The sequence below is a fragment of the Hibiscus syriacus genome, unplaced genomic scaffold (genome assembly GCF_006381635.1).
Source record: "Hibiscus syriacus cultivar Baekdansim isolate YM2019G1 unplaced genomic scaffold, ASM638163v2 tig00111402_pilon, whole genome shotgun sequence".
NCBI classification, from domain to species: Eukaryota; Viridiplantae; Streptophyta; class Magnoliopsida; order Malvales; family Malvaceae; genus Hibiscus; species Hibiscus syriacus.
The window spans coordinates 6,027,868-6,039,904 of NW_024063082.1; the positions used below are offsets into that span (position 1 = coordinate 6,027,868).

The 12,037-nt window shown below is 32.9% G+C and overlaps 1 protein-coding gene and 1 pseudogene across 1 annotated transcript; one reads left to right on the forward strand and one right to left on the reverse strand.

Annotated features, from left to right (window-relative positions):
• Window positions 1-317: 317 nt before the first annotated feature.
• On the forward strand, window positions 318-4,583 carry LOC120162262 (annotated as a pseudogene).
• A 4,131-nt stretch (window positions 4,584-8,714) lies between these two features.
• On the reverse strand, window positions 8,715-9,883 carry LOC120162263 (transcription repressor MYB6-like). The gene is made up of 3 exons (XM_039172433.1): window positions 9,690-9,883; window positions 9,485-9,614; window positions 8,715-9,398 (listed from the first exon to the last, which is right to left on the reverse strand). Exons 1-3 carry the CDS (start codon window positions 9,820-9,822, stop codon window positions 8,777-8,779), a joined length of 885 nt encoding a protein of 294 aa, XP_039028364.1. The 5' UTR covers window positions 9,823-9,883; the 3' UTR covers window positions 8,715-8,776.
• Between the last annotated feature and the right edge of the window lie 2,154 nt (window positions 9,884-12,037).

Consider the following 12,037-nt stretch of genomic DNA (forward strand, 5'->3'; position numbering starts at 1 on the left):
GACAATTTAATTAATTTTAAAATAGAGAACTTAATTACTGGTTTTGAAGTTAAGTATTTAGACAACTTTTCAATTATTCGTATATGGGTAAAAGAATTTTAGATTTAATGTTACGTGCAATAGTTTAATTTATTATTAAAAAATATTATTATAAACAGTGGACATTATTCAGACGTTGAGAAGTCCGTGTCCAAACTGCGACGTTTGGTGACTGCAAGTGGACATTATTCAACACGTGCTTTTACTGGCAAATACCGGGAAACTTTACTGTTATTACAAATGAACGGGAGTTTTCTTTTCTTTTCTTTTTCAGGTCATTTTCTTCTCAAACGTTATAAGTATCAGATCCTCATTAGCTACACCTTCTCTTCTTCTTCGTCCTCCCTTCTCATAGTATCTCCCCATTCCTACCATTTTCCTGCGAAATCGCCGTTCATTTTCTCTCTAAGTTTCGCCGGAGAATTCATTTTAGAGACACTTTCTTGTTGCTAGGTTCGTTTTTATTTTTTAAAAAAAGCTCATATCTTTTTTTGCGCGGGGGGGTATGTATTTTTGTTACTTCATGTTTTGGATGAGCTTCGGATCTGTTTTTCTTCCTTTCGGTGGAATAATTTGCAGTATTTTATTTTTCATGCTCTTTGTAGGTTTCTTATTTGTTGTATCTTCATGCTTTTCCCATTGATATTTTAAACATCTTTATAAAAATTCTTATAGTCAAATATAAAGTTAAAAATGTAGACAGAGCTATCTATTTCTTTTAAAAATATTTTGTGTGCGTCATTCCAAATCCATCCATATCTTATAAATAGAAATGATGGCTGGGGGTTGGTTGTTGAAAATTTTCCTTTATTTTTCAACCATCTTGGTAATACAATGAACAAGAATTTTGATTTATTCGCTCTCTGTCGAATGAGATTTTTCATTTCAAATTTCCTTTGTATCTTTTTTCTAAACTGTATCTCTTATTCTGAAACTTGCAAGCCCCGTTTTTGATCATTGAAGATAAAGAAAATGGATGGGGCTAAAGTGACGGGGCTTAGAAATGTGAGCTCAACTTGCTCGATCTCCGAGACAGAAGACTATGATCTCTCACGCCTCCTTGATATGCCAAGGCTTAACATCGAGAGGCAAAGATCATTTGATGAGAGATCGCTGGGCGAGCTCTCTAATGCTCTATCTAGAGCAGCTCGTGACAACTATGACACCACGCACTCGCCTGGTTGGAGGTCTGGTTTCAATACCCCTGCCTCATCGACTAGAAACTCCTTTGAACCGCACCCCATGGTGGCTGAAGCATGGGAAGCTCTCAGGAGATCTTTGGTGTATTTCAGAGGTCAGCCAGTTGGTACCATTGCCGCATATGACCATGCTTCCGAGGAAGTTTTTAACTATGATCAGGTAAGATTTATAGATATTCAAATTGTTGTTGCATATGTATGGGATTGTAACTATTATCCTAACATTTATTATTGCTTATATTGAGTGGTAGTTATTCAATCTAAAGCTAATTGTTAATTATAGAAAGTTTAAACCTGAATATATATGATCATAGCAAACTATAGCTTAGTTGAATGTAGGATAACATCATTTAATACTAAATACCTTGATCCAAGTTGGATGACTTTGATTAGGTGAAACATCAAGTCAAACATGAGCAGAATTGAACTTTAACATGAATAGAGATTTCTGATTGCTAAAAGTAGGTTTGATTAGTTAAAAGATATTTGTTGTTATTTTTAATACTGGAAATCCATTACCATCTAGTTAGTTAAAATATTGAAATCCTCTAAGACTGTTTTGTTTGGATTTTTCTTCAGGTTTTTGTTCGAGACTGTGTACCCAGTGCTCTGGCTTTTCTGATGAATGGAGAGCCTGAGATAGTAAAGAACTTTCTCTTGAAGACTCTTCAGCTTCAAGGGTGGGAGAAAAGAATAGATAGATTCAAGCTTGGGGAAGGTGCAATGCCAGCTAGCTTCAAAGTTCTCCATGATCCTGTACGTAAATCAGATACAATTATTGCAGATTTTGGAGAGAGCGCTATTGGAAGAGTTGCTCCGGTTGATTCTGGATTCTGGTGGATCATTCTGCTCCGTGCATATACAAAATCTACAGGGGATTTATCTCAAGCTGAGACACCTGAATGTCAAAAAGGGATGATGCTCATACTTACTCTTTGTCTATCAGAAGGAATCGATACATTCCCAACCCTACTTTGTGCTGACGGATGCTCTATGATTGACAGAATGGTAAGTTATCCGTCTAATCTTTTTTTCTTTCTGTGATGTATGTATGTGTGCTTGCTTGTTCATACATGAAATGTTCTTTACTGATTTTATAGTATGTTTGATTTAATGCGAGACATGCAATGCATCTGAGAAATTAAAAGCAGCACAAGATTATGAAAATTGAGATTTAGATGTAATACGCATTATTCATGGAGGAAAAAGGTGTGGCTGATCATTTATTATTGTTATTGATGAGTGGTGGAGAGAGTGGAGCAGCATGACCTATTGAAATCCGGTTCCTTGGTTTTAATTCAGCAGCATGCTGCTTCTGCAAACATGTTGATGTGGTTTACTGCAATGGTCCAACTGCCGTAATTTACTTGTTCGTTTAGGCCAATCTACTCTTAGTTTTGTAATCAATCTCCTAATGTCGTCGTAAGATATTGAAACAAATGATTTCAAAATGTTCCATTTTATATGTTATCACATTTATATTTGCGCGAAAGTGACTGCAGTAATAATGTTATGTGGTCTTAAATAAAACAGTTATTTGAGAATCTTATCAGATACGACCAGATATCTTTGCTGTTCTGATTCTCTGAACATAAATAAGTTTTCATGCTCTGGTTCTGGGTTCATGTCTATTTCTATTAAGGTCTAGTTTGTCTTTTTTCATTAATGAATGTGATCCTAATATTCCAAGTAAATTGTTCTCAAGATCTCAAATGTGTGGTGCTATTCCTGTGTAGCAGAGAATTAAATGAAAGTACATGACAGATTAGCGTTGAGTAGCGGAAAACAAGCTATGGATAACAATGATTGACCATTCCTGAAGCAGTTTACTCGGCTGTTAAATAATAGGGTAGACAAGAACATGTACGATTTAGGTGATAGAAGTGATGAAGATTTTGATTATCTTTATTTTATTAGTTTGAAGATGAGTAATCTGTTTCAGAAATGCAAACCATTTAAGGAAATGGTTCTTTTGGATGGTCAGATCCATATTAATTGCTAGTGAATTATCATGTGAAGGTCCACCTTGGTTCTCATCATTGGAGGAAATATTTGTTAGTAGACGCGTGTTTATTTTGTATTGTGTGATAAAAACATGATATTTTTCTTCGACATTGACAGGGTATTTATGGTTATCCTATTGAAATTCAAGCACTTTTCCTTATGGCGTTGAGGTGTGCCCTATCATTGCTGAAGCATGATGCAGAAGGCAAAGAATGCATCGAAAGGATTGTGAAGCGTTTGCATGCTTTGAGTTATCACATGCGGAGTTACTTTTGGCTCGACTTCCAACAACTAAATGATATTTATAGATATAAAACCGAGGAGTATTCTCACACTGCAGTAAATAAGTTTAATGTTATTCCTGATTCCATCCCTGACTGGGTATTTGATTTTATGCCAACAGGCGGTGGCTACTTTATCGGCAATGTTAGTCCTGCAAGGATGGATTTCAGATGGTTTTGTTTGGGCAACTGTATAGCAATTCTATGTTCTCTTGCAACTCCAGAGCAATCAATGGCTATAATGGACCTTATTGAGGAGCGTTGGGAGCTTTGGAGAAATGCCACTAAAAATAGCTTATCCCGCAATAGAAAGTCATGAATGGCGAATCGTAGCTGGTTGTGACCCGAAGAACACGAGATGGAGTTATCACAATGGAGGATCCTGGCCAGGTAAGGCCTTTTCTTTCTAATCTATCTTCACTTCAGTGCTTTTGATCTTATGAGAAAGGATATTCATATTTGTTATTAAACATATATTTATTGGTGTCATTTTTGAAAACTATGAAGCTACAAAGTTCTTGTATTTTAGATGATTATGTCAAATACACATTACACAAATCCAAGACATGTAATACATATAAAAGAATGATTATCCATAAATTTTTGAACTGATGAACATGAACATTACTGTTTGTTGTATTTGTAAATTGCCCTTTTCCGTAATCCTGCAATTTCTGCCCATTTTGCATGCAGTGCTTTTGTGGTTGCTGACAGCAGCTTGCATAAAAACGGGAAGGCCTCGAATTGCAAGACGTGCAATCGACCTTGCCGAGACACGGTTGTTGAAAGATGGCTGGCCGGAGCATTATGACGGCAAACTCGGGATATTTATCGGTAAACAGGCTAGGAAGTTTCAGACATGGTCAATAGCTGGATATTTAGTGGCAAAAATGATGGTGGAGGATCCATCGCACTTGGGGATGATTTCTTTGGAGGAGGACAAACAAATGAAGCCATTGATAAAGAGATCATCTTCTTGGACCTGCTAAGCCTTTGTTGTATCAGTACCGAGTCTTGCTTCTTTACGTTACGCTTTCAAGCCGTGAAAATAGTGACAAAAAAAGAAGTCATTTTTTGCAGCCATGGCTGATGGATTTTGCATTGTTTTCCATTTCAAGTATTACACTGAAAGGAATTTAAGCTCGTGGAGGCAGATACCATATCTATATGCATTGAATTGCCTGAAAATAATTTTCATTTATTGATTTCAAGCATGCAATTTAACTTTTTAACAATGTTATTACTGATCGGAACGGCATATTTTGAATTTAAATTTATTATCTTTCTTAATATTTGATTTTATCTCCGTCCGAATGTATATTTTTCGGTAAAAACGAAAGTAACTTAAAAGATTGACAGAGAGGGAAGCCTATGTATGGGCAATTAAAACATCCAACAATCTGGTGAAAGCGGCAGAATACGAGGTGGTGGTAGACAGAGACAAGAGTTTGAAGAAAGCGAGATTGTTGGATTAGGCATATGAGTCAAAGCTCCACCTACCACAAACATTGACTATGGGGGACCAACTTCGATTCCTAGCAATACGCCAAACGTCGTCAGGATCCGAGGCTCTAAGCCACTACTTTCCACCTTACATATCCTTCAATAGCTACATTCATTCCCAAGGACAAAGCTTGGTTTCGCACAATTATCATAAACTGTAATTTAATCCAAATTTAAAAATACATATGTCTAGTCTAGTTTTAAAAAATAAGATTTTTTTAATCAAATATGTCAGAAATAATAATTTTAGAAAATACTTTCTGCTGATGTATTAGGAGTATAATACCGACAACGACGCATATATATTAATTTTGTCTTCAACCATTCAATAAGATATGTTTAAAACATTTATTTAAATATTTGAAAAACTCTCTTATTTAAATAATGTGAGATTTTGAGAAATTTATGGTTAAACATTATGATTTTGAGCTGTCAAAGATAAATTCTAAACTTTATAAGTCTTCAACCCTGTCGATTATTGTCTTTTGATATACTCAAGATTCCAATATAAGAAATGATCTATTGTTATATTGATATAAGTCTGATTAAGGTTATGATATTTTTTTTTTGACAACATAAAATCAACATATTTAACCATTAATTTATCAAATCATGTGGTTTAGATGTGAGATTTTTTCAATTGTTTAAATATAATATTTTAAACATGTATATCGTCATTGTTCGACTCATTTAAATTAATTGTCGGTAATATTCTACACTCCCCTCGAACTAACATGTAATCAAGTCTCTTGGACTTAAATTAATTAAAACATCTGCAAACTGAATTTGAATAGGAATGTAGCTCAATTATTGTTGACTTTCTTTAAAACAAAATATTTGTCAATATGTACATAATTTGGTCTGCCGTGATGATCATGAATCGTGACAATACTTATGGTTGACTTTAATTTTTTTACTTCAAAATTGATATATGAACTTTAATTATATCTACTGTTTTGATATTTTTTTTATTTATGATATTAATTTTTAATAACATAACAATATAAGATCGTACCACATGTTAATTATGACACCAACATTGACATGTGATACAATCATATATTTCTTCGTCATTAAAAATTAACAATGTTTATAAAAATATCAAAATAATAAGTGGAATTGCAATTAGATTACAAAATTAAAAGTAAAGATACAATTTTAAGAATAAAAAAACTTAATTACTAGCTTGAGACTAAATATTTAGTTGAAGTACCAAATGTATACCAAATCATTCCATTAATATAATGTTATTACATATGAGATGAGAGTGTGAATCTCAATCCCTACCAACCAATGGGCACATGAGATGAGATGAGTGGGTACCTATCTATCTTTCTCCCCGACCAACCTTTAACCGACTTCTTTCTCATTAATTAATTTAATGCTATAATTAATAAATAAGAAGAAGAAATTGAAAATTTGGTTACCTACCTACTTGACCTGACCTGACCTTTCCAAACCCAAACATGTCACATGCTCACATGTCTCTATCTCCCTCCTCCAACCAATCCCAAATGCCTTTTCACTAAACATTACCCATTCTATTTAAAACACTTGCCTTTCGTGATTGCTTTTCCAATTGCCATTGACTTCCTAAACCTATTTATTGGTTTTATGGCTAAACTACACAAACCATCACTCTCTTTTCTTATTATTCCTGTTTTGGTCATTAAATATTAAAAATTCACAATTTTATTAAACTTTCAAATTACTCATGTTTTGGTCCTATACCATTAAATAATTATGATGTTATTACATGACAAATGACACCAAAATGACATCGTTTTAGATCCTTATAATTTTTTCCGTACAATATTTTTTTAAAGAAAATAATATTGACCAAATGTCACAATTTACTAATTGTTGCTTTTAAAAACAAAAAGACAAGAACAATCACCAGATTACATTCCAAGCAAGATAATGCCTAAAGCAAATGGAATATCATGGACGCACGATATCTAAATCCTACCATAGCCAAACAAAAACCATATCTAAAGCATCATAAACGACCATAATTGCTTTGAATAGAATACAAACTTACAAGACACCAGACAACACTTTGAACTGCTGCTCAAACATGTAAAATGAACTATATAATTATTATTATTTTTTAACTCAAAAATAGCAATAGATGCTCTCTTCTGATGTTGACTACAAAATTATTTCTTTTAATAAAGATTTACTTTCAAATTTAAATACTTCTTCAATTTAGATTTTTTTTAAACTTGTTGAATCAATTTTGTTAAACCAAATAGGAAAAGGGTAAATTAGAATATAATTTGCCCAAATAGAAGAACATTGGCTGCCAACTTATTTTTTATTCCATATTCAATTACCAAATTAAATGTAACCTAACATGGATGGCTTTGGTATGAGCCGAATAGTTTCTTCAATACCCCCATTAATACATGCATTGCCTTTGCCTACCTCTTTTTTAAAGTTGGGACTGACTGAAATTGAATGCAGCACTTGTTTTAGAACAATGATCCTCATTTATGATCTTCCCAATACCAATCTAACCCATCCCAATTCTTGTTTAATTTAACTACTCTCAATTAAGTTATCTCAATACTACATTTCTTTATTTATTTTAAATATTATATGGTAATTACAATGAAATATATATTCAGAATTTTTTTAGTTTATAATAACATATATACACCATGCAAACTCAACTGTTTGAATTCGAATCTTAAAAAAATATCCCAAACTATATTTATTATTCTTATTATTATTTGTATTAAAATTATAAATAATATCGCTTTATTATCTCAAAATAAAATAAAAATAAGTGATACTCGTATTTATTTAACAAGAATTGTTATTCCCAAGGAACTTTCTGCAGAAGGAAAGGTAGTAGTTCTCCATCCGAAACCTTAAAACACTGGGATTTGTTTCCTTCACCGTCAGTGTACATGTTACATTTTTATTTTATTATTTTTTAATATAAACTTTTCTGTTATTTTTTAGTGTCTGGTATGAATTATTAAATCTTAATATAGTATTGGTTATGAGGTAAGACGGTTTAAACATGCATGCCAGCCATTGCCAGCGTAGACAAACCGATTAGTCACCATCTCATTCACATGGTTCCATTGCATTTGCATGTTGACATCAATACCTTTTCATTAATAATTCAACACCTTTCATCTTTACTTTCTTTTTATTTCTCATTTTTTTCAAAGTTCTTTTTTTAAAAAATATTTTTTATAAACAAGTCTAAAGTATTTGTATTTTGTGTTATATATGTTTTTTACCTATTTAATTGCCTAATTAATTTCGGTTCCGTTTAAGCTGATTATCTATTTCAATATTTTTACTTTGTATCATAGAAAAATTAACGATAATGCTAAGATATCACCATAAGATAATGTCAATAATACATCATATCTATTAATTTTTTAATAACATGCCATAATTTATAAAATTTTAAATTAGTATAGCGGTCATTATCTAACAAGTTTGTTTTATAATATGAAAATAGCAATTCAAAGTTCATAATATCTAATTTGTTAATCTTTTATGCTTCTTTTGAACAGGGATTGCATGTTCTTTCTTTCTTTTCGGACAAGGGATTGCATGTTCTTTCTTTCTTTTCGGGCAAGGGATTGCATGTTCATTTAACTGATAAAACAAATCAAAGAATTGAATAATAACTGCAGAAATCAGGTATTGATTACAGAAAGCAGAGGAAAAGATGGTAATGATTAAGTAATTATCTCAAATTATCATCTAAAAGTAAAAATGACCCTACGAGTCCAAAGGTCTACAAAATCTATAGAAGCCATTTGAATTTTGACAGTTCCTACAAATTTCACTCCTTCCAAACCCTAATTGCCAACACAAACACACTGCCTTGGCCACCATAGCTTGTTCAAGAAACTGGAAATTGTTGTTTTCTAGCTTTGGTTTGGACTCGGCAGAGTTAGCGCTTAAAACTCGAGAGGAGACGGCTGAACTAATCCCAATCGAAAGCTCCAAATTTAACTCTTCCCCGTCACTTGGATTATCATACTGCTTCCTGTGTAGCTGTTGCTGTTGTTGTTCTTCATCTGTAGTCATGCCACTACTGGCGGTACAATTGGGTTCTTCGAGGGAATCTGCGTTGGGCTTGAATTGAAATTCATTGTGTTTGAATTCCAGAGATGATGGGGTTTTCATGAAATTCGATTTGGGTGCGTTTCTGAAATCCAATTCAGTAAGGGCTGTGATGATTCTGTTGGTGGTGGTATTGGCAGCAGTTTCGTTCGAAGGACGATGAGTTTGAGGGTCGATTCCCCTGCTTATAAGCTTTCTTTTGATGTGTGTGTTCCAGTAATTCTTTATCTCATTATCTGTTCTTCCAGGTAATCTTCCAGCAATCAAAGACCATCTGTAAATACATTTGACGACATTAAAAACTTATCAAATACGATGAAATTAAAAGAAGAAAAAAAAAGGGAGGGAGGATGAACTCACTTGTTTCCAAGTAAACTGTGAAGCTTGATGATGAGCTCATCTTCATCTTCAGTGAAATTCCCTCTCTTGAGATCAGGCCTCAGGTAATTTATCCATCTTAATCTACAACTTTTACCACATCTAAGCAGCCCTGCAAACAATAGAAACCAAATTGATAACTAAGAAAGAAGAAGAAGAAGAAGAAGTAATTAAAATGGTAAATTACCAGCAGCTTTGGGAAGGGAACGCCAGCAACCTTCACCGTGGAGACGGATGTAATCGACGAGGCGTTGATCCTCGTCCTTGGTCCAGGCACCTTTGTTGGTATGAGCTTTTTCACAACAAGGTGATCGTCCCATGACTTTGAATAATCAAATCAAACCAGTTATCGAATATTGATGTAATTAGATGAGGAAAAAAGAAACATGGGAAGGGGAATGGAAGAAGCTTGTGTAAGAAATTATATATAGGTGGTCGGAGTGAGAGAAAAGGGGGGAGGGGCCAATAGACTCGAAAGGCAAGTGGTTGGAGAGAGGGAGATAGAATTGATTTGGTAGGTACCTGTGTCCTTAGTTTTGTGGGCTATGTCTCAGCCCCTTTGTTTCGTTCCATGTGTGGACCAACACGTTTTTCAATTTCCCCATTTCCTCTGCTCTGCTTATTCCAACTTGTTTCCATCATTTTCCCGCTTCAAATGCTTCCACGTTCTCTCTTTCAATCCATTTGCTTAACAATAATAAATTTCATTTTTGCTTCAATTCAAACTTTTTTTTAAATTTAATCTCTAACATCAATTTCAATCAAGTCTTTTTATATCAATAAAGATACAAGTGGCATGAAATGAGAAAAAACCATTGTTTATTGATTTTTTATAACATTAAATAACCGCATCACGAATTCATATTTAATGTGCTCTTCTTTCATTTTATTACCATGATTATAGTTCGGTTATCTATATAATATATATTAATATTTTTTTATATACATTTTCAATACTACTGTTGTCTTAATATTGTTTCTTTGGATTATGTGCAGTGTGGTAAGATATAATCGGGTTCGATCAAATTTATGATAAACTCTTTGGATCAAATTCAAAACAAAATAAACATTTTTAAATTAAAGTAGAATCGATTCTGTTACCATCCCAATGTGATCTTCAATTTTAGATAACAATGCAAGAAGCCCAATAGAAGAAAGTGTGCCACTTCATTAAAAGAATCTTAGGCCTATATTCTATCAAATCTTAAGCCCAAGTTGGGCTAGATCCTGGGGTTGGGAATAATAGTTCTATCCATATATATACACGCAATGAAATATTTTATATAAAAATATATTTTAAATTTTATCAAATCTGTTTCATCTCTTCTAAAATTTTATAAATTCATTCATTTTTCACTTCTCTATTTACCCATTCTGCTCTATTTTCTAAAGATATGTTTTCCTTGGTAACGGTACGGCTGCATTTTCAAGCTGCGATTATAAATTTATAATGACTCTATCGTCCAGAATTTTATCTTGGACTGTAATTTTAAATTTTTAAGAATGATGAATTTATTAAAGGCTTAATACATTTTTAACGTCTGAACTATACTTTAAAATACGATTTTGTTAAAAATAGGTGTTTAACGTTTTCTCCGTTATATTTTTATATTTTTAACATTATATTTTTTAATCTTTTAACTTTTTAATAATAAAAATATTGTTTTTTTTAAAATAAAAAACAAATCTAACCGCTCTCTCCATCGCCCCACCTCTGACAACAAATGATCACCATTGGTCGGGTTTATTCAGAGTAGGATGAGAAAATCATTGGTGACAGTCATGTAACGTAGGAATGATTGTAGCTGTCCAAATCGTCCAAAATAGTAATGAAAAACTTAGAAATTGAGTTACCCTTAGCAACGTTTTTTCAAAAAGGTCAAAGCAGTTTCACAGTGGGTGATCAAAGCATTTTCACAACTGGTGGGAGACTGGGTTTTGGTCGAAACGATTTTGATTGTGTCAACGGTGAAGATCACGGACCGACGATGACCGTTCGACGACGAAAGATATAAATTTGAAGATTTTTTTTAATTACAATATTAAGTTTTTTAAAAATAAAATAATTTTAAAATTTAACATGCATGGCATGTGTCAGATAACGATGAAATTTAACGACCGTTACGGTCCAGACACCTAAACATGTAGCATTAGAAACATTATATACATTTTTTTAATGAAAAATTCTTTAAAAACCAAATCATATATACTTTTAAGTATAATTTAGATACTAAAAAATATACTAATTATTTATTAAATTTTCGAAATAAAAATAAATTATCAGTAAAAAAATATATTAAAAAAAAACCTCTAAAACTCTCGATCTCTGGTATCACCTCGTGTCCTCCCTGAAAATGACAGTGGAAAGTGTGTGCATGTGGATAAATGGGACCACTCTCATTGTGGCAGTGAATTTATTTCCTCGCCATCAACGCGGCATCGGAATTGCCCACCCAAGATAGTAAGCTTAAGCAGTGGTGGTTGTCACTTACCTTCATTATGTCCCACTTCTTCTCTTCTAGTGTCATTTTTTTA